Source organism: Crinia signifera, chromosome 6 (assembly GCF_055691185.1).
Source record: "Crinia signifera chromosome 6, ASM5569118v1, whole genome shotgun sequence".
Taxonomy (NCBI): Eukaryota; Metazoa; Chordata; class Amphibia; order Anura; family Myobatrachidae; genus Crinia; species Crinia signifera.
The window spans coordinates 24,637,898-24,661,727 of NC_139222.1; the positions used below are offsets into that span (position 1 = coordinate 24,637,898).

A 23,830-nucleotide genomic window follows, 5' to 3' on the forward strand; every position below is an offset into this window, starting at 1 on the left:
AGTCGTTGGCTTAAATCTTTTAGTTGAGTGTTTACGTTTTTACGTTTCCTTGAGACATATTTCAGGATTTGGCCACGTATTACCGGCTTTGCAGCCGACCAGAATAGGTTGATGTCGTCAGCATGTTCGCTGTTGTCTTTCGCATAAGTACGGAACGAGTGTTCCAGATGCGTTCGGAAATCTGAGGAATTTTCTAGATAAGCTGGAAATCTCCAGTTATACGATTTTGGGATAGGTGTATTTAATCTTAATGTAAACCAAACTGGGGCGTGATCAGAGAGCTGTATGGGTTCTATCCGGGTCCTCTCTACTTTCTGAATAAGCGTGTCTGTGATCAGCCAGAAGTCTAGTCTGGATGAGGAACTGTGGGGATGTGAATAAAACGTGAACTCGCGAAAGTCAGGATGTTGGCACCTCCAGGGATCTGAGAGCTTCAGCGTGTCCTTTAAGAGCGATAGGGATGGAGGGGTAGGTATTCCCTGGGTGTTCGCATTAGTGTCTCTGTCCAGCTCTGTCAGTTGGACACAGTTAAAGTCTCCTCCCAATATAATCTCACCTTCCGCCCAGTCTTGTAATTTAGAGTATATACTGGAAAAGAAAGGTGCGTTATGACCATTTGGGGCATATATGTTAGCTATGGTGTAAACGGCATCTTGTATAGTTAGTTTTACAAAGAGATATCTGCCCTCTGGGTCCTTCATAGGGTCAATTATAGTGTAGGATAAAAATTTGCTAAATATTGTTAATACTCCCTTTTGTTTGGTTGCACTAGATGCTGCATGATAGTCTCCAATCCAGGAGTCCCTTAGTGTGTTAGGATCGGAGGCCCTCCAATGAGTCTCCTGAAGTAGTGTTATGTCTGGTTTTAATCTCTTAAAACGGGTCAATATTTTTTTTCTTTTGATTGGTGTGTTCAAACCTTCTACGTTCCAGGTCACTAACTTGATCATTGTTTGTGCCTGGGTAGGGTTGGTTGTAGCTATGGACATTTATCCAATACCTAGCCTAGGCCAGCTTAACAAGATGTGTTTAACCTGGGGCCTTCCCTTGTCCGTCCCAGCAAGCGGACAGTTGGGAAATGTGTGCTCACTGAAGAAGTATGTAGGACATCGGGTATTTCATGGCAGTGATAAACCTTGTGTGTCGTTGACAATTAAATATATAATAACATTTCATAAACTTTTTATCATTTTTTGAACCCAAGAAGGTCGACTCCTGGGGTATCGCCCCGCAAGGACGGTCCAAATAAATATGTTCCAGCACGTTGCCCAAGGAGACACCGCAGGAGCCAATCTAATAAAGAAATCGAACACAATTCGATTGGGTAAAAGGAAATGGGAGGGGGGGGCATGGAGTAGGGTGTAAAGGAGGTGTAGGACACCCCACGCCTCTATATAGCAAGGCATTTGGTAACCTCTATCTATTTGTCCCTCTAGACCTATAACAGCTATTGAAGTGGGTAACCATCTAGAATATACAACTGCACCATTTAAATGTTCAGAAAAACTTAGAACATAATATAAACCTAACCCATAAACCAATGTCCACAACTTGAATGTTATTCTAAGTAAAGGCAATATTACCAGTATCCTTATGGAAATCAGTCCGCATCATCCATTCCGGATGGGTGCACGGGGGTCATAGAGTCCACAAAGTTCTTTGCTGTCTGTGGGGATTCAAAGTAGTATGTTTTTCCGGAATGTAGTACTCTCAATTTCGCTGGGTAGATTAGTGCAAATTTAACCTCCATTTCAAACAGACGCTTGCAAAGTGTGGAGAATTCTCTTCTCCTTGCGGCAACCATGTATGAGAAGTCCTGAAAAAGCAATATCTTGGCACCCTGGTACTCCAGTGTATTGTGTTTTCTATATGCCTCCATTAGCCGTACTTTGTCTGCATAATTCAGAAGCTTCATGATGACCGGTCTGGGTCTGTTGGTGGTGGTTTGTTTGTCTGGACCGATGCGGTGGACACGCTCAACTATCAACGAACCGGAAGCAGCAACACAGCCCAATTCTCTCGGTAGCCACTGGGATACCAGGTTCATGAGGTCATGATGTTTAACCGACTCCGGTAGTCCTATAAGACGGACATTACTTCTCCTGTTCCTGTTCTCTAAATCTTCCAATTTGTCCTGTATGGACGTCATCATCTTTTCTTGTTCTGAGATGACATTTTTGGAAGATAGCGGGGGGGGGGGGGGGGGGGGGGTTTCATATAGTAAGGGGGAGGGCGGCACTTAAATTAAACTATATGGGAAATGGACACAATTCCCCATACTTGATGGTGAGGTATTAGTAATGGGGATACACAAGACGCCTTTTATATAGAATGCACATGGCTTCAAAGGGTAACTCCCTTTTTTTTTTTTTTTATTTTCCTCTCTTTCTCTCTCTCTCTCCCTCTCCCCTTTGCTCCATTCGTGCATATAGTGTCATATGTCATATAGTGGTGGAGCATACCCCCGGGGAGGAGGGATCACCTAAAAGGGGGGGGCTAAGGCTGTAAATGCATGTACAAGCTCGATGAGGCAACCCACAGTGGCATGAAAAGAGGGAAAGGGAGGCGAAGGAAACAGGTGGAAAAGTATGAGATGGGATCAGGAGGAAAGAAGTGTAACAGAGTCGGAGAAAGGGTGAGAGATCGGGTGTTAGAGGTAGGTCAGGGAATAGCGAAATGTAGCAAATGTAATCTAGTTCAGGTCTAAAAGTCGAGGATAAAATAAATAAGAGTGAGGATTGAAAATATAAGCATATATATTGATCTGTTGCTATGACTATATGTGTTTTCCATTTTTTTTTTTTTTTTGGTTTGTCCTCCTATCTTTATATATGTGACGTGTATGTTATTGGTGTAATGTTTTGTATAGTTGAAAATGTGAAATAAAAACGTTATATAAAAAAAAGAGATGACATTTTTGGCTACTGTTAGGTCGTCTTCTAGGTCTTAAATTCTTTGTTCTGCTTCAGATAGGCGCTGTGTATGTTGATTTAATTGGGTGAGAGCGGAATCTAATGAGTCCTTTAAAGGGGCAAACTTTTGGTCCAATAGAGAGGATAGAATTTCGGTAATTTCATGTGTTGGTAAGGCTCTGGTGGGCTCTGTTGTAATTGTGGGTGATGCCTGGCTGGGTGATCTAGAATTATAGTTGCTGGCCGGTGATTGAGGATTTTCGACTGTTATTATATCCCGACCTTTGCCCCTGCTAGTCTGCGAGCCACGAGGGATTCGTGGCGGCTTGGCAACAAATTTTTCCATTATTGAAGGTGGTTTATAAGAGATAAAAGTGTGACTTTATTTATTTATTTTTCTTTTTTTTTCTTTCACTTTTCAGTTGTAGGATTTCCTTCCCCTCTCTATCCAGTAGATGGCGCTCCAAGGCAGACAGACTCACTCCAGAAGTACCTTACTAGTTTAGTGTGGACTGAAGTGTTAGGCACCAGTTTAATTTGGAGTTGAATTATATTGCAATATAAAGGGGTCTTCCCCCCCCTCCACTCACCACCTCAAGATTCCTGGAGTTGTGGTTCCCAGGTGTATGCAGGGCGAGTGTCAGCCAGGCACGGTCCAGCCAGTGACCAGGCTCCCTCAAGCCCTGCCTGCAGTAAGATGGCCGCCCAGCGTTGGTCTGTGCAGGGAGCCCCCTGTAGATCCGGCAGCCGGTGCGGTACTCCGTGGTTAGGAGAACGGGGCTGCAAGCCTGTGTCCTCAGGAAGGGTGAGTCGGGTCAGCGCTTTCGCGGCCGGCACGGACGAAGCGTGGTACTCTCCTCGTCGCTCTGGAGAGCCGCGGCGGGCCTCTGACGTACCCGAGTCCCCGGCTGTGTGGGGAGGCACAGGCCGCAACCTGCAAGGACGCGCGAAGCGTCCCCCGGCTCCGCGGGATGTCACCTCCGGGTCCCGGCTGCTAGTGGCGGTGGCCGGTCAGTCTGCGGGTGGCCTGGCGAGCGGTAGTGGTGCTCGGAGAGTGCTTTTGCTGGATGCCGTGCGGGAGCCTCTCCAGAGCACGTCCGTCTCCCCCGGCAGCCAAGCCACGCCCCCGAATTTCCTCTTTTTACATTCGATTATTTCTGTCTCATAGGTTTCAATCTCGTTCTTGTATTTGTCATATTGGTTTTGAAAATTGATCTAGTGTTTCATAGTTTGAGTTTTTCCCCCAAAACAATAAATTTCTTGTTAAGTTGATTTAGAATGATTTCGTCATGTTTTACCAGAATTTTTATTAAATCTTGTGAACATTGTAGTAATGTTTTCTCCCATTCTACCTTCAGATCTTGTGAAAACAGAATGGTGTACTAGTGCAGGCTTGAGAAAAAATGAATACTACTAGAACAGTATCTTTTACAATTTAAATTTTAATTCATTAGCTGTAGTTTAAATTATGGAATTCCATATATAAAAAGTTTAAGAAATTTATGGACTTACAATAATCATCATCACTGAAATTCATCAGTTGTATGGGGCATATTACCAAGCTGACATCAAAAGGTCAATGGTCTCCAGTTTAACAGCAGGTGAAGCACCAGGTGGCCAATTTGTCCCAAAGAACAGAGTCCATAGGATCCTCTGATGGGGTGAATGGTAAACCTGGATGACTATTGCAAGTCTGGCGCTGCCTAAGATTGTCCTCCGGATGAGTTGTTTTTGTATGGAGATGAATGATTGTATTGTCCGTATTCTTGGATTGCCCACACTGAAGGTAGAATTGAGTGTCCAAATGTTAAAAGCTTAACGCTGGGATTGGTCTCACAGCTTCTGCTCCTGAGCTTCGCTGCGTTATGCAAAGCCGTTCTCCCCCCTCTGACGGTGCCGGGCAGGGGGAAAGCCGCTCAATGTGTATGTACCGAGCGGCGTTCCCCCCCCCTGCAATGATAGCGATCACCGCTGTCCATAATCTCCCAGTGTGTATGGACCTTTAGTCAGCAGCTCTAGAGGAGGGGGTGCTGGATGAGGAAGAACATCAGCCAGGACAGTTTCTGCTGGGCTTACATTTAACAACCCTCAGGTAGCTCCCACAATTTCTGGGGGGGGGGGGAGGAAATCAAGCCTGCAAGGTTTAGGGGAGACTACTCTCAGATAATCCCTGTGCAGGCAACAAGGGTATCCTCACATCAATGCTCACGTTTAATGTAGATCTGCTCATCAAAATAATATTTTTCTGGTATTTACAAAGTATACATTTATTCATAAAACATTTCCCACACTGTAAGCATGGAAAAGGTGTCTCTGATGTCTAACAAGATGTGATTTATTGCTAAAACATTTCCCACATTCAGCATGAAAATGTTTTCTCACCTGTATGTACCCTCTTATGTGTAACAAGATTAGATTTTGTTGTAAAACATTTCCCACACTCAAAACATGAAAATGGTTTCTCACCTGTATGTAGTCTCTCATGTCTAGCATGATGTGATTTATGAGTAAACAATTTCCCACATTCAGAACAAGAAAATGGTTTCTCACCTGTATGTACCCTCTCATGTGTAACAAGATTAGATTTTGTTGTAAAACATTTCCCACACTCAAAACATGAAAATGGTTTCTCACCTGTATGTAACCTCTCATGTATAACAAGACTGGAATTATTGCTACAACATTTCCCACATTCAGAACATGAAAATGGTTTCTCACCTGTATGTATCCTCTCATGTATAACAAGACTGTATTTATCCCTATAACATTTCCCACATTCAGAGCATGAAAATGGTTTATCACCTGTATGTAGTCTTTCATGTCTAACAAGATGTGATTTATGAGTAAACGATTTCCCACATTCAGAACATGAAAATGGTTTCTCACCTGTATGTACCCTCTCATGTGTAACAAGATTAGATTTTTTTGTAAAACATTTCCCACATTCAGAACATGAAAATGGTTTCTCACCTGTATGTACGCGCTCATGTAGAACAAGACTGTATTTATCGCTATAACATTTCCCACACTCAGAACATGAAAATGGTTTCTCACCTGTATGTACCCTCTCATGTTTAACAAGATTAGATTTTTTTGTAAAACATTTCCCACATTCAGAACATGGAAATGGTTTCTCACCTGTGTGAGGTCTCTGATGTAAAACGAAATCTGACTGACTTTTAAAACTCTTACAAAACTCAGAACTGGATGATATTGTATCATCTTTATGATCTGTACTGTGTGTAGTAAGGTCTGAATGATCAGGAGAAGGTTCCTCATGACTAGAGGGACCAGATGAAATATCTGCACTGTGAAATGTTGGGTGTGTATTGGGGATAATGGGGTTTTCCTCTGGAGAATCTTGTCTGATGTTCTTATCTTCTAGTATATAACCTGGAGACACAATGAGATCTCCCTCCGAGGTATTCCTGCTTGTGCGCCCATCTACAGGAAACAGATGAATGACAACAGACAGAATTGGTTACATTGAGAAGGAAATGTTCAGTTTAAGTGATAAAACTTCCATGAACATGTCTAATGCTGCGCACACACTGGCCCAGAGTGCCCGCCCTGACGAATAGTCCCCCCACCCCCGATCCCCTCGCATGTGCCCAATGCTGGAGAGATCATTAAAAAGATATCTCCAGGGCTCAGGGTGGCTGATCTCATATGACATCAGCCACCCACCCCCAGCACTGAGCGTCACGCTGGAATTTACATGGGAATGCCCATAAAATGCTGGGCGTTCCCATGGCCCATCACCGCCAATGCCCCCAACCGAATGGAGTACAAATTGGGCCCTATGTGTACAGGCGATCTGTCAATCTGCTATCCGCCCTTATAACCCACTGCAGGAACCGGCGGTGATTGGCAGCTGAAATGGGCGGGAGTATGTAAGCGTGCCCACCCAGTTGTGACGTCGATCACAAGGGATCAGGCAGGAGGAGAGGGGAACTTGTAGGGGAGGCCGCCGATACTGGTAAAGAAGAAAGAGACCTTATCCCCCACCCCTCTCACCCCCCCCCCAGCACCTCATCTTCCCACATCACCTTGCCCCCAGTCACATCCCCTTTCCACTCCCACCCTTTCCTACTTTTTGCTCTCTCCCAGTCCCCTTCTCTCTCTCTCTCCTCCACCCCATCTGCCCCCCACCCCCCTCTATAATATACTATTGCCACTTTGGATTGAAAGTATCATTCATCTATTCTATCAATAATAAATAATTGGCTTCTGGCTACTGAGCTGCGTATATGCACCTCACAGGATCAGCACTAGTGATGGTGGTACGGGTCTGTTCTGTCAGCATACACACGGTGGGATATGAATGCAAAAACGAGAGTTACAGTAGACCTACCTTAGGTTAACTCTTTTTTTCGAGGTCCATGGTAACCACAGGGTGACATCGGGGGATGTCTCAAAGCCGTATTTAAGGGAGAGAATTTGCCGGAGGTGTCAGAAGAACCCGACGACCAAAGGAAGCATCCTGGGAGGTGAACGGGTCAAATGCATAGAACTTAACAAGCGTATGGACAGACGACCACGTTGCAGCCTTGCATAGTTGTTCAGCAGATGCTCCACGGCGTGCTGCCCATGATGGACCTACCGCCCTGGTGGAATGAGCTTTGATTGACAAAGGTATGGGAAGATTAGCCAGTTGACAGGCCTGTTGAATTGCCATTCGAATCCAGCGGGCAAGTGTTTGTTTGTGCGCGGGCCAGCCCTTCTTGTGGAATCCATACAGCACAAAGAGAGAATCTGATTTTCTGATGGCCGCGGTACGGTCCCGATAAATGGTCAGAGCCCTGACCACATCTAACAGACGTTCATCTGAAGAAAGATCCTCAGAATTGAACGCTGGAACTACTATTTCCTGATTGATGTGGAATTTGGAGATTACTTTAGGGAGGTGAGAAGGTCTGGTCTGTAACACCGCCCTATCCCAATGGTAAATGAGAAACAGGGGTTTGCAGGAGAGAGCTCACAAATCCGACACCCGTCTGGCTGATGCCATAGCCAATAGAAATACTGTTTTAGCTGTGAGCCATTTATATTCCACTGATTGCATTGGTTCAAAAGGATAATTAGCCAGAGCCTGCAACACCAGAGACAGGTCCCATGGTGTTGTAGGAGGAACGTGGTTGGATACGTAGAACTCCTTGAATGAATGTACGTATATCTGGAAGAGATGCTATTTTTCTCTGGAACCAAAATGACAATGCCGAGATGTGGACCTTAAGCCGTAAACCGATATCTAATCCCCTTTGAAGAAAGGATAGAATTCTAACAATCTTTTTTTTTTTTTTTTAAACGTTTTTATTAAATTTTTCAATGTAAAACATTTCAATAGTAAAACATTTTCTGTACATTGTAATATTTGTTTCGCAAAACAATTCAAAAAATTACAAAATAAAGCATAACAATTGTATATAAAAAGGGATCTTGAGTCACAATTATTTTGCTTACCATAGCATATTAACTGGATTTTCTATCCCCTATTCAAAACTGTGCAGAACATAATATTTTAGATCACCTGGGTCTCTATATTGACCCCAACTCTTTCAATTGCCGCCCTAAATATACCTTTTCCTTATACAATAGCTATAAGTATTTGAACAAAACAAATGTCTTACCTCTATCCTAATTAACCTTAACCCCCTAAACTCCCAACCTCCCTCCCAGTCCCTCCCCCCTCTAGGACTCCGTGCATCTCAGTTATTTGACAGTGATCTGAGTAAGTACCAAGATGTGCCCTCAAATATTTTCATGACATGTTTCTGTGTGTCCTCACCCAGTGATCTTATAAATGTTCCCCATTTTGCATAAAATTTCTTAACGCCTTCCTCCACCATCGGCAATGTAGCTCTCCTATCAAAGTATAGCAATTGTGTTAGTGCTACTTTCACTTCCTGCAGAAATGGAGATGAGCTAGTCCAGCTGCGCAGAATTACTTTCTTCGCAACAGTCACAATTATGGTCAAAAGAGGGAACAGTTCAGTTTTTCGGCCAGGTATACTCCAGTTGGAGAAGTTCGCGCAAAGCATTGCCAGAGGGTCTTTTGTAAGTTTTATTCCACATGTGGTATTAATATACATCATTACTTTGTCCCAAAATTTCCTAATTTTCCCGCAGTCCCACATATGATGGAAGAATGTAGCATTAGAGCCCTTGCATTTAAGACACATTCCTAGTTCCCCAGGTATAAAGTATTTTCTCTGGGCTTGTGAAATGTACGCTCTATGCAAAGTTTTTATGTGGACTTCCTGCAACATAGTGGAATGTAAAACTTTAAGTGTTTTTCCCATATGTTCATGGAGTATTTCACTTGAAGTAACCCCTGGAATGTCTGTCCGCCACTTCGGTACCATGGCGTTCCAAACCTTTTCAGGTGAAGTCGGCAGTATTTCCCCATATACATATTTTATCCTATAAGGACCCGTGGAGCTCAAAGCGAACACTTGTTGGATCACATCTGGAGTACCAGCCTCCAGCATAGGACCCTTTTTAGATTGAATAAAGTGCCTGACCTGCAGAAACATGAAGAAATCTCTGTTGGGCAGTGAATATTTAGTTGCTATGTCTTGAAATGATAGCTTTCCTCCAGGGTCAAATACGTCTTTGACCGCCAGTATCCCTTGCTTTTTCCATCTATCATATCCTAATTCTGACATTCCCGGAGTAAATCCTGGGTTTCCCCATAATGTATCATATTTTGTATTCTGGTGGCTGCGGCCCAATTTTTTGTTAATGAATAGCCATGCGGAGTATGTGTCTTTAAACAATATATTTGCTAATATTTGCTGTGGGATTTTAGTTCTAGGGACATGAAGCAGGCCTGCTAGTGAATATGGTGAGACTATGTCTCCCTCTAGTGTCCTGTGTGTGTATGCATCAGACCCCTGAAGCCAGTCTAATATATACCTCATGTGGACTGCCTGGCTGAAGGCCAGAACATTTGGTATTCCTAACCCCCCATCAGCTTTTTTAAGATATGTTTTATGTCTGGAGATACGTGGTTTTTTCCCCTGCCATAAAAAGGAGAAAAATATTTTGTTAATTTTCTGTATATCAGTTCTGGATAACCTAATTGGAAGCATCTGGATACTATATGAGAGCTTTGGAAATGCAATAACCTGTATGACTACCGCCCTTCCCAGCATTGATATCGGTAATGATTTCCAAATCCCCAGCATTCTCTCCAACTCTCCAATAATAGGTGAATAATTTAGTTTGTATAAATCACCAATATTGCCTGGGACATTTATGCCTAAGTATTTAATGGCTTTGGAATTTAACTTGAAGGGGGCTATGACTTGTCTCGGTATTTCTGCTACCTGAGGTCCTAATACCTGCAATATTTCTGATTTGTGGTAATTTATCTTATAACCCGCAAAAGATCCAAATCCATTAATACATGTCTTAATGGCCGGTAGGGATTCCGATAACCGGGATACGAACAGCAGCATATCATCTGCGAAGAGACTGACTTTTAATTCTGTGTTTCCTACCATGATTCCCCTGAAACCCTGATTGGCCCTCAGTGCCACTGCAAGTGGCTCCAGAGCCATTGCGAATAGGAGTGGGGACAGCGGGCACCCCTGCCTCGTCCCCTTTTGAATAAGGAAAGGGAGTGAGATATATCCATTACATGCAACTTGTGTGTAGGGTAAGGTGTATAGGGAATTTATCAGTTGAATAAAGGTCTGAGGGAATCCAAATCTAGCCAACGTTTCGTACAGATGGTCCCAGGTGACCAGATCAAATGCCTTTTCGGCGTCCATAGATATTATGACCCGGTCACCCGAGCCCCCCTCTTCCCCTAGCCTCTGGACCACCGACAGTAACTTGCGTACATTTACCACCGAATGGCGGCCGTGTATAAACCCGGTCTGATCCTCGGAGATAACTGTAGGCAAAATGTACTTAATCCTTTCAGAAATAATTTTGGTTAACAACTTATAGTCAGTGTTTAATAACGATATGGGCCTATAAGACCCCGGTTCCTCTAGGTCCCTTCCCGGCTTCGGGAGCACCTTAATTACTGCCGAATTGAAATACAGCGGTAGTTGCTGTCCCGCAAGTATAGCATTAAAGACTGCTGTCAAATTTTCACTTATCCTAGGTTTTAGAATCTTATAAAATTCCCCTGAATAACCATCAGGCCCAGGGGCTTTAAGGGGTTTTAATTTGGTTATTGCCTGTGTCACTTCTTCTACTGTTATGGGAGCCATGATTTGTTCCGCCGCAGCTGTAGAAATCTGTGGCATGGAAACCGAGTTCCAAAATTTATTCTTTTCCTCCTGATTTAATTCTCCCTGGGAGTAAAGTTTAGAGTAGAATCCCCTTAATACTTCAAGTATATCCGGCCCTTTGTGTACCCTATTACCCCCAGATGTATGTAGGGTTTTAATGTGTGCAGATGTTCTTGTGCCTCTTATTAAATTGGACAGCAAACGTCCATTTTTGTTGCCGTGCCGGTAGAATTGAAAATTAGTATTATCTATACTTGACAGAGTTTGGGATTCCAGCAACGCATCAAACTGAGTTTTTGCCTGCATGTAGTCATTTTTGTGTGTCATGGTAGGGGATGCACTATAATTAGCATAAGCAGAGGTCAATAGCTCTTGAGCCCTAACCAAATCCACCGTCCTGTCCTTGCGATATTTATTTACGTATGAAATGATTTCTCCTCTGAGAACTGCCTTTGCCGCTTGCCATTTCAACAGTGGATCTGAGTTGTGCCCCCCATTATTATGTTGGTACTCCATCCACTTGGCCTCCAGGGCGTCCCTGAACGTTTTTGACGATGCTAGGTACGAGGGAAACCGCCATTGGCGGTGTTTCCCGACGTCCAGCTCCGTTTCCAGCATTATCCATATCATGGAATGGTCCGACAAAGCTATCGGTTCCATTCCAGCTTCTAGGAGACGCCCACAGAGGCCAGCAGACACGAGCATGTAGTCAATTCGTGACAGTGACCCATGAGCTGCGGAAACACAGGAGTATTCTCTATCAGTTGGATGTAGTAGTCTCCAACTATCCACTACCTGTAGTTGTGATGAAATATCCCCAATGCCTAATGCTGGATTAGTGGGTTTTCGTTTGGGTTTAGAGGATTTATCTATTGATGGTTTGGCAACTATATTAAAATCCCCCCCTAGAATTAATCGTGAATCTGCATACGGGTACAATTTTGTCAATAAAGTAGTAAAGAATTTTTTTGAGTAAGCATTAGGTGCATATATATTACATATTACATACTTTTCCCCCTGAATTGTCATTTCTGCAAGAATATAGCGCCCCTCCGGGTCTTTAATTATTTTGGTAACCTCCGCCCCCAATACCCTCCTTGACAATATCGCCACCCCCCTTGCCTTTGAATTAAAGGAAGCATAAGCTTCCACCTTGAATCCCATTGCTCCCAGTTTTTCATGCTCACTATCAGTGAGATGTGTTTCCTGTAGCAGGACGATGTCTGCTTTTTGCTTTTTAAGGTATAACAGTAGCTTCTTTCTCTTTATCGGGGAATTGATCCCTCCCACATTCCAAGAACACAATTTCACATTAGACATCTAACTTATTGTAAGAATATTCCCTACTAAAAATGCACTCGGCCCTGAGTCCCACCCCCCCCATCCCCCCCCCTGCACAAACCACAGAAAAACAGAAAAACATACCCGCAACTTTCCCATCCCTCCACCCCCCACCCCCCTGACCCCAAAAATTTTCCCCTGCGAATAAAATCGCTCTCATACTGTGCGGTTTAACTTTCACACCTCTAGCAGTGAGGGGTGAGCCTAAATATTGTGGCTCCTCCCTCCCCAACAACCTTCTAACGGCTATTGCCTTACCTCCGTCTATCGCTACGCACCCGGGTTGACCAGATCCAACCAATCTCCCCGGTTGCGTAGTCGGGTCGGCACCCCTAATGTTGAAACAGAATTTATAACATGTAATTCACGTTCCCCTTAGTATCCCATGTAAACCATATATAAATCACACTTATTAGCTTTTACATCTTAAAGTACTTAAGTGCATATAAAGGCCTCGAGCTATGAAGGTTCTATTAGAATTAACCACATGCAAATTACTATTAAATATCAACCCCCAAAGCCTTGTGACTGATACATTAGTCAGCTGTTCCACTTATATTTCTTACGGCTGGGCAGATTCTGCATTCTCCATCCGGAGATATGCCCTGGCATCTGCTGCTGTAGAAAAATCCTTGAATGAGTCCCCTTCAAACACCCTAAGACGGGCGGGATATAACAGGGCGAACTTCTTTTTATCTGCAATGAGCTTTGAACAAATGCTGGTAAATTCTTTCCGCGCCCTGGTCACTTCCGCCGAATAGTCTTGAAATAAATGCAGCTTGTGACCTTCCCACTGCAATGATTTTAGCTTTCGCGAGGCTGTCCATAAAGTCTCCTTGTGTAAATAATTGAGGCATTTAAATATTATGACTCTTGGTCTCACGTTTACTCCCTCCTTTTCAGGCCCCAGCCTATGGGCTCTTTCTATCACCATATCCGTGCAGTCCTGTTCTACTCCCAGCAGGGATGGCAGGGTGTTGCGAACAAAATGATGCAGTGCAGGGCCTCTGACCGTCTCTGGAAGTCCCACTAATCTGAGGTTCGATCTCCTTGATCTATTTTCAAGGTCATCGACCTTATTGGTTAAAGCATATACAGATTTTTGCAGTTCAGCATTGTGGGTTTTTAACTCTTGTACATCATGAAATGTTGCCCCAATCTGCACCTCATTCTGTGATACTCTCTGTGTAAGCTGTGACATGTGTCCTTTCAGGTCAGCAAAGCTTAAATTAAATGCCTCTACTTGCTCCTTAAACATAGGTGCTATCGTTGCCTTGATAGCCTTCATCATCCCCTTATATGCCCCAGCATCTGTGTCTTCCTCTTCCCCACTGCCTGTGTCCTGCACTAGGCATTCAGGGGTGCTTTGGTAGTCAGTGATAGGGGAGTGTGGGGTGCCTGGTACCTGTTTCTGCTGTGGCTGGTATTGAAATTGTTGCAGCTGCACAGGTGCCCGCTTCCCCTCTGCTAGGGCTTCGTTATTCTGGTGCTGCTGCTGGGCTGCCTGTCCCTGCTCTGACTGCTTCTCCGCCGGGATTTTGCCAGCTAGGGATGAAGGTGCGGCCGCCATTTTGGAAGCCTGCGTCTGCGGCTTTGCTGAGGTGCGGCGGGTCTGTCGTTTAGGCATGGGAGGTAAAGACCCCTCCATGCACTTCACGCTATCTCCCGGTGGACGTTGCCGCTGGTCTGAGCTGCTGGGGAACGCGATCCGGCGAGTTAGGGGTGCCGCCCTCCTCGCCGTCCACGGAGCTCTCCCCTCACGCGGCCGTCCTGCCTGAAGCCGGAAGCGGAAGTCCGAATTCTAACAATCTTAAAAAACTTTAGGGTCATACTTGCGGGATACACACCAGGAAAAATAAGTGTGCCAGACCCGGTAATAAATCCTAGCGGATGCTGGTTTACGCGCCTGAATCACAGTCTCGATAACCTTGGCAGAAAAACCTTTGTGTTTTAGTAAGGCAGCCCCAAGCGCCATGCCGATATAGACAGGACTTCGGACTACAATATATTCAGTAAAATCCTTTATTAGTTTATTTTAAAATTTTATGAATAGACGTCATCACTCAATATTGATTTGTTAGAAATTTTTTATTAAAATTATATGTAACCTTGTGGTTATTGTCCTTGTATCAAGGATCAGCGTGGAGAAGTATAAAATAAAGTAGTAGGTATAGAAAAGAAGAATAAAGTTTAAAACATGTCTATGTTGTATCATCCTGAACTACTGGGAGTAAAGGCGCAGACAGGGCCTAGCTGGCTGTGTTGTATTAGGCAGTTTTTGCTTGGCTACTGTGGTCTGTGCTAAGGGCTGAACCGTGGTCGATAAGGTATGAACCCATGGAGGAGCGGGTTGTACCACAGGTGGTGTAACTATGGGAGGAGGACGGCGATCCACTAGGGTGCCCAACAACTGTTGTACTGCCCTGGGAGGCTCCGTAGTAGCCACCATGACAGAAGACTGGCCAGGGGGATATAGCAATTGACACACAGCCCCTCCTGAATGACGTCCTGCTCAGACAGGCCTGCAGAACAAGCCCTGCATGACAGGAGCTTGGGAGACTGTCTGAGTGCGCCCCCGTTTGGACATAGTGAGATAACCCAAATAGTGGGAGGAGTATACAATAGGTATAGCCCTGAGGGGGAACCTAGAGTGATACACAAACGTATGTGACCAGAGAGGATAAAACCTCTGAATCTTCCTCAGAAGATATAAGAGAACACAGGGACAGCAACTAGTTACTGACAGATAGGAAAGAATAGACTGGCACTAAGTCACAGACACAATCACTACCAAAGTAGCTGGCTAAAGCAAAGTTCTGCTGCTGCACCCCAATCATCCACTGTACCCTATGTGTCTGTGAAAGCGCTACAGCGTGTGGACGGTTTCACAGGGGAGACTGTACCTGCGCTCTAGGAAGGTCTCTCAGAGAGAGCCTTACCTGCTCCTGCGCTCCGGCCACACCGTCTAGGACGAGAAGTGTCCGGCGGTGCTAGGCTCTAGATCTCTCCCCCACCGAGTACCCCTCTTGACCGTGGTCGTGGGGGAGTTCAGTCGCCGACAGGAGTGACGGCAGAGGCAGCCCAGCCGCATCAATGTGGCTTAGTGTGAAAATAAGAATAAAAAATGAAGATAAAAGCGTCTTTGGGATTACTTATATGAGGTAATCCCAGCTGAATGTGACGGTGCTCCAGCTTCCTGCTGGCACCAAAAAAAACAACTGAGGACGGGGGCGGGGTTATAGGGGAGAGGGACCAGGCATCCTGGGAAACTTTCAAAGCTTCGCTGATTGGTGCCACGGTCCTCTGGATCCGCCTACAACCCGATGTCACCCTGCGTGAACCATGGAACCCGAGGAAAAAATGCAATTACAGTAACCACCTGCAGAATATCTGTGGCAATTATTATTATAGTGGGAAATATGTACACATAATATGTTTTTATAATTTACTTTTTAATACTAATAAAGTGATCTATACTTCTGTTATAGCGCTCTCTTACTTGTTATTTTATTTGTGTCTAATTAAGTTATACAGAATACCTATTGGGAGCTGCAATAGACTTAAGTGGTCTTGTAATGATCTTGTTAGACAGCATTCATTTTGATTGATTAATATATTTTTAATGTAGAGTATTAGCACTTGATTGTTATGATTATCCTTCTCCTCCAGAGAGTGTGGGGAGGAGACTGGTCAGATCTCTGGGCTGGTAACACACAGTGACATGATGTGACAGGGAGAGCAGGAGTATAATAGGGGCTGATGGCTGCTGATGTATGAGATACACCAGAGAGTGCGGGGAGGAGACTGGTCAGATCTCTGGGCTGGTAACACACAGTGACATGATGTGAGGGGGAGAGCAGGAGTATAATAGGGGCTGATGGCTCCTGATGTATGAGATACACCGGAGAGTGTGGGGAGGAGACTGGTCAGATCTCTGGGCTGGTAACACACAGTGACATGATGTGAGGGGGAGAGCAGGAGTATAATAGGGGCTGATGGCTCCTGATGTATGAGATACACCAGAGAGTGTGGGGAGGAGACTGGTCAGATCTCTGGGCTGGTAACACACAGTGATATGATGTGAGGGGAGAGCAGGAGTATAATAGGGGCTGATGGCTCCTGATGTATGAGATACACCAGAGAGTGTGGGGAGGAGACTGGTCAGATCTCTGGGCTGGTAACACACAGTGACATGATGTGAGGGGGAGAGCAGGAGTATAATAGGGGCTGATGGCTCCTGATGTATGAGATACACCAGAGAGTGTGGGGAGGAGACTGGTCAGATCTCTGGGCTGGTAACACACAGTGACATGATGTGACAGGGAGAGCAGGAGTATAATAGGGGCTGATGGCTGCTGATGTATGAGATACACCAGAGAGTGCGGGGAGGAGACTGGTCAGATCTCTGGGCTGGTAACACACAGTGACATGATGTGAGGGGGAGAGCAGGAGTATAATAGGGGCTGATGGCTCCTGATGTATGAGATACACCGGAGAGTGTGGGGAGGAGACTGGTCAGATCTCTGGGCTGGTAACACACAGTGACATGATGTGAGGGGGAGAGCAGGAGTATAATAGGGGCTGATGGCTCCTGTGGATGAGATACACCAGAGAGTGTGGGGAGGAGACTGGTCAGATCTCTGGGCTGGTAACACACAGTGATATGATGTGAGGGGAGATCAGGAGTATAATAGGGGCTGATGGCTCCTGATGTATGAGATACACCAGAGAGTGTGGGGAGGAGACTGGTCAGATCTCTGGGCTGGTAACACACAGTGACATGATGTGAGGGGGAGAGCAGGAGTATAATAGGGGCTGATGGCTCCTGATGTATGAGATACACCAGAGAGTGTGGGGTGGAGACTGGTCAGATCTCTGGGCTGTAACACACAGTGACATGATGTGAGGGGAGAGCAGGAGTACAATAGGAGCGAGCAGATGGCTCCTGATGTATGAGATACACCAGAGAGTGTGGGGAGGAGACTGGTCAGATCTCTGGGCTGGTAACACACAGTGACATGATGTGAGAGGGAGAGCAGGAGTATAATAGGGCTGATGGCTCCTGATGTATGAGATACACCAGAGAGTGTGGGGAGGAGACTGGTCAGATCTCTGGGCTGGTAACACACAGTGACATGATGTGAGGGGAGAGCAGGAGTATAATAGGGGCTGATGGATCCTGATGTATGAGATACACCAGAGAGTGTGGGGAGGAGACTGGTCAGATCTCTGGGCTGGTAACACACAGTGACATGATGTGAGGGGGGAAAGCAGGAGTATAATAGGGGCTGATGGCTCCTGATGTATGAGATACACCAGAGAGTGTGGGGAGGAGACTGGTCAGATCTCTGGGCTGGTAACACACAGTGACATGATGTGAGGGGAGAGCAGGAGTATAATAGGGGCTGATGGATCCTGATGTATGAGATACACCAGAGAGTGTGGGGAGGAGACTGGTCAGATCTCTGGGCTGGTAACACACAGTGACATGATGTGAGGGGAGAGCAGGAGTATAATAGGGGCTGATGGCTCCTGATGTATGAGATACACCAGAGAGTGTGGGGAGGAGACTGGTCAGATCTCTGGGCTGGTAACACACAGTGACATGATGTGAGGGGGAGAGCAGGAGTATAATAGGGGCTGATGGCTCCTGATGTATGAGATACACCAGAGAGTGTGGGGAGGAGACTGGTCAGATCTCTGGGCTGGTAACACACAGTGACATGATGTGAGGGGAGAGCAGGAGTATAATAGGGGCTGATGGCTCCTGATGTATGAGATACACCAGAGAGTGTGGGGAGGAGACTGGTCAGATCTCTGGGCTGGTAACACACAGTGACATGATGTGAGGGGAGAGCAGGAGTACAATAGGAGCGAGCAGATGGCTCCTGATGTATGAGATACACCAGAGAGTGTGGGGAGGAGACTGGTCAGATCTCTGGGCTGGTAACACACAGTGACATGATGTGAGGGGGAGAGCAGGAGTATAATAGGGGCTGATGGCTCCTGATGTATGAGATACACCAGAGAGTGTGGGGAGGAGACTGGTCAGATCTCTGGGCTGGTAACACACAGTGATATGATGTGAGGGGAGAGCAGGAGTATAATAGGGGCTGATGGCTCCTGATGTATGAGATACACCAGAGAGTGTGGGGAGGAGACTGGTCAGATCTCTGGGCTGGTAACACACAGTGACATGATGTGAGGGGGAGAGCAGGAGTATAATAGGGGCTGATGGCTCCTGATGTATGAGATACACCAGAGAGTGTGGGGTGGAGACTGGTCAGATCTCTGGGCTGTAACACACAGTGACATGATGTGAGGGGAGAGCAGGAGTACAATAGGAGCGAGCAGATGGCTCCTGATGTATGAGATACACCAGAGAGTGTGGGGAGGAGACTGGTCAGATCTCTGGGCTGGTAACACACAGTGACATGATGTGAGGGGAGAGCAGGAGTATAATAGGGGCTGATGGCTCCTGATGTATGAGATACACCAGAGAGTGTGGGGAGGAGACTGGTCAGATCTCTGGGCTGGTAACACACAGTGACATGATGTGACAGGGAGAGCAGGAATATAATGGGGGCTGATGGCTCCTGATGTATGAGATAGCTGTATTAACAGAACAAGGAAAATACTGTATGCAATAAGTGACTATCCCTCACCTGTGCTGGGATCTGTAGGGATTTCCTTCTTACACTGCTGATCACCACTAATATATGTGTCTTCTGTCTCTGTATATTCTTTCTTATCAGACACATAAAACTCTTCTCTTATCTTCATATCCGTCACATACGTCTCTTCTTCCTCTGTGTCTTCTGCCTTAATGTCAGTCACATACGTCTCTTCTTCTCCCTTTATTTCTTCAACCTTAATATCAGACATATCATCACATTTAACCTACAAATAAATAAGGAAAGGTTATGGTAGACCTACCTTTGTTAACTCCCTTTCCTTGAAGTCCATGGGAACCACAGGGGACATCGGGTTGTAGGCGGATCCAGGGGGTCCGAGGCACCAATCAGCGAAGCTCTTAAAGGTTTTACCCAGCATGCCCGGGCCCTCTCCCCTACAACCCCGCCTCCAGGCTACTGCCGCCAGTTTTTGGTAACAAGCCTAGAGCAGGAAGCGGAGAAGAGAAGAGGACAGAGAACACATATGCCCAGAGACTCATACATACATAGCATGAACATGGAATGGTCAGAATGGGTCACAGTATCAGAACATCACATAAAGGTGAACCTCAGTAGCAAATTAATAAAGGGGGGGCGCCCTGTGGTTCCCATGGACTTCAAGGAAAGGGAGTTAACAAAAGGTAGGTCTACCATAACTCTCCTTTTCCTTGTCAGGGTCCATGGGTCCCACAGGGGACATCGGGGATGTCACAAGCCGTATTTTAAGGGAGGGAATTTGCCTGAGGTGTCAGCAGAACCCGATGACCGAAGGAGGCATCCTGGGAGGCGAACGTGTCAAAGGCATAGAACTTAATGAAAGTCTGGACGGATGACCACGTTGCAGCCTTGCACAGCTGTTCGGCAGAAGCACCCCTGCTTGCTGCCCATGAAGGACCAACCGCTCTAGTAGAGTAGCTTTGACAGCAACCGGAATGGGCCTGTTAGACTGAAGATATGCCTGTTGTATAGCCATGCGGATCCAGCGGGCAATGGTTTGTTTACCCGCTGGCCAACCCTTTTTGTGAAAACCGTAGAAGACAAAAAGGGAATCTGATTTCCTGACCGACTTAGTACGGTCGATATAGATGGTCAGAGCTCTGACCACATCCAGCAATTTTTCATCTGGTGAGAGATCATCTAATGTGAATACAGGTACCACGATTTCCTGGTTCACATGGAATTTTGACACAACCTTGGGTAGGTAGGAAGACCTAGTCCGCAACACTGCCCTATCACTGTGGAACACCAGGAAGGGTGATTTACACGATAGTGCAGACAAGTCCGACACCCTGCGTGCGGAGGCAATAGCCAGAAGGAAGACAGTCTTGGCTGTCAGCCATTTAAGCTCCACTGATGGTAGTGGTTCAAAAGGTGGTTTGGTTAGTGCTTGTAGCACTAAAGATAGGTCCCATGGAGTAGTGGGAGGGACAAAGGGAGGCTGTATGCGTACCACTCCCTGTAAAAATGTGCGTATGTCTGGTAAAAACGCAATCTTTCTCTGAAACCATACTGAGAGGGCTGAGATATGGACTTTCAGAGAAGCCAGTCTCAGTCCCAAGTCCAATCCTTTCTGAAGGAAGGCCAATATTTTGGCTATTTTGAAAATCTTGGGGTCATATTTCTTAGAAGTGCACCAAGTGAAAAAGGAATGCCATGTCCGATAGTATATTTTGGAAGATGCTGGCTTGCGAGCCTGGATCATCGTCTTAGCCACCTTATCAGAAAAACCTTTGCTCTTTAGTAAGGCAATTTCAAGAGCCACGCCGTCAAAGACAGGCGCTGAGGGTCTGGATGAAGACATGGCCCCTGACTCAACAGATCTTGACGAAGAGGCAATGGCCAGGGGGGCTGGTGTGCCAGTTGTTGCAGGTCCACGTACCAGTGTCTGCGTGGCCAGTCTGGAGCAATGAGAAGGAGAGTTCCTCCTTCTTGCTTGAACTTTCTGATCACCCTGGAGATCATGTTTATTGGAGGAAACACGTATGGGAGGTGAAACTTCCACGGTATGGACAGGGCGTCCGTGAAGCAGGCCTGAGGGTCCCTGGTCCTTGCCCCGAAGCATGGGACTTTGTAGTTGTGTCTGGACGCCATGAGGTCCACGTCTGGCGTGCCCCAGATTTGCGTCAAACTGACAAACACTTCCGGGTGTAGAGACCACTCCCCCGGGTGGATATCCTGTCGGCTTAGGAAGTCCGCCTCCCAGTTCAGGACTCCTGGGATGAAGACTGCCGACAGGGCTAGAAGATGTTCCTCTGCCCAGACAAGAATCTTGGAGACTTCCCGGAGAGCGGCGACACTTCGGGTTCCTCCCTGGCGGTTTATGTATGCCACCGCCGTGGCGTTGTCTGACCTGATCTGAACAGGTTTTCCCTGTAACAGATCCTGAGACTGGAGTAGGGCATTGTAGGCTGCTCGAATCTCTAGAACATTGATGGACAAGCGAGATTCTGGTGCGGTCCACACGCCTTGCAAGGACCGGGATCCTACTACTGCCCCCCAGCCTCTTAGGCTGGCGTCTGAGGTTAGAACTATCCATTCCTTGAACCAGAATAGTCTCCCCTGGTTCAGATGGTCCATCTGTTCCCACCACTGGAGGGAATCCTTGACCTCCTGTGTTAGGGAGAGGAACGACGACTTGACGTGTTGTGGTAAACCATCCCATTTCGCCAGGACGAGACCCTGGAGCGGACGGGAATGGAACTGGGCCCACTCGACCATGTCGAATGTGGACACCATCCGGCCCAATATTTTCATGGCCCAGTGAACCGAGACTCTTGGACTCTGAGCAAATGTCTGGATTCGCTGTATTAAATCCCTGGCCTTGTCGTTTGGAAGAAACAGCCGCAAGGTTCTGGTGTCCAGTAGAGCTCCCAGATGCAACATTCTCTGGGAGGGGACCATGGAAGATTTTTCCCAGTTGAGGAGCCACCCGTGACTCTGTAAAGTGGAGATCGTTGTCTGCAGATGAGATGTTAAGACCTCTGGTGACTTGGCTACAATCAACAGGTCGTCCAGGTAGGGGAAGACCCTGATTCCCTGCCTGTGTAGAAGCTCTGCCATTATTGCCATGATTTTTTTTTAAATCCTTGGCGCCGTTGCTAGGCCGAATGGGAGGGCCTGAAACTGGTAGTGACTCTTGAGAATCGCAAAACGCAGATACTTCTGGTGGGCAGGTAGAATGGGGATGTGGAGGTATGCGTCTCTGATATCTAATGAGACCATGTAATCCCCCTCCTCCAAAGCCAGGATGATAGTCCTCAAGGTCTCCATCCTGAATTTTGTGACTTTTACCACCTTTTTCAGTGCCTTGAGGTTTAGAATGGGACGGAACGTACCATTTGGTTTTGGCACCAGAAACAAGGTTGAGTAGAAGCCGAGGCCTCTCTGGTGCCGAGGCACGGGAACAATGACCCGAGACCGAAGTAAGGTCTGTAGGATAATCCGCAATTGTTCTGCTTTGTACGGGTCATGAGGGAGACCTGTGCAGAAGAACTTTCTTGGGGGGGGGGCTTTGAGAATGATATGGCGTACCCCTGCGATACTACTTCCCTCACCCAGGCATCCTTTGTAGTGGATAGCCACTGGTGAGCGAAGTACAGGAGTCTGCCTCCCACTTGGGGGTCTGCCTGTGGGAGGCTGGCCCAGTCATGCGGAAGGCTTGTCGGCCTTGGGAGGGGCCTGTCTGGCGGCGCAAGGCTGCTTGGGTTTGGGCTTGCCCGTCTTATGAGAAGGCGAGGGTCTAGTGTAGGACTGACCTCTGGCCTTGCCTTGGGGGCGAAAGGGCCGAAAGGACTGAGTCCTAGGCCTTTGAGGTAGAGCCGTAGGGAGGCAGGCTGTCTTAGCTGAAGCCAAAGAAGCCATAATTTTATTTAACTCCTCCCAGAATAAGTTTTCCCCTTTAAAGGGCAAGAGTTCCAGAGTCCTTTTTGACTCCAGGTCCGCCTTCCATGACCGAAGCCAGATAATCCGGCGTGCCAAAACTGAACTGGCGGAGGCTCTGGCAGCTAGGGTGCCGGCGTCCGACATAGCATCCATAATGTATGATGCTGCCTGTTTGATGTGTTGCATACACAACCTTGCATCCTCGGATGCGACTGGGGCCAGTTCATCCTCTATTACTTGTAACCAAGGTGAAATGGCCTTTGCCGCCCAAGTAGCGGCAATTGTAGGCCTCTGAACTGCCCCTGTGTAAGAAAATGCTGCCTTGAGAGCATTTTCCAGTCGTCTGTCTGTCTGGTCCTTCAGAGCTGACCCTGAGGATACAGGGAGCACTGAAGGTTTAACCAGCCTAGACACGTGCGCGTCCACCGTGGGAGGAATTTCCCATGGGGTGCAATCTTCAGGCGGGAGAGGGTATCTAGCCAACATCTTTTTAGGTATATTGGCTCTTTTCCCCAAAGCCTCCCATTGATCTCTCCTAATTTCTGATAAATGATCAGAATGTGGGAACTGGGCCTTAATTACCTTCTGCTTCTTAAAGACGTCCCTGGTCTTAGCAGTGGGTTCAGGTTCATCTGCATCTGACAGAAGAACCTCACGGATAGCATAAATAAGGCCTGCTATATCAGGGGCCTCAGCCTGAGAGGCGGGAGGATCAGTATGCATAGGGTCATCCTGATCGTCATCTGGCATGATGTCGCCATCATCTGCATTA

At 46.6% G+C, this 23,830-nt stretch overlaps 1 protein-coding gene across 1 annotated transcript in view; it reads right to left on the reverse strand.

Annotated features, from left to right (window-relative positions):
- LOC146010226 (uncharacterized) overlaps positions 1–23,830 on the reverse strand; it is a 70,575-nt gene that overhangs the window by 36,355 nt on the left and 10,390 nt on the right. The window contains 2 exon segments of the mRNA XM_083151262.1: positions 5,295–6,356; positions 19,168–19,402. Of these exon segments, the coding sequence (XP_083007388.1) occupies positions 5,295–6,356; positions 19,168–19,402 (1,297 nt within the window).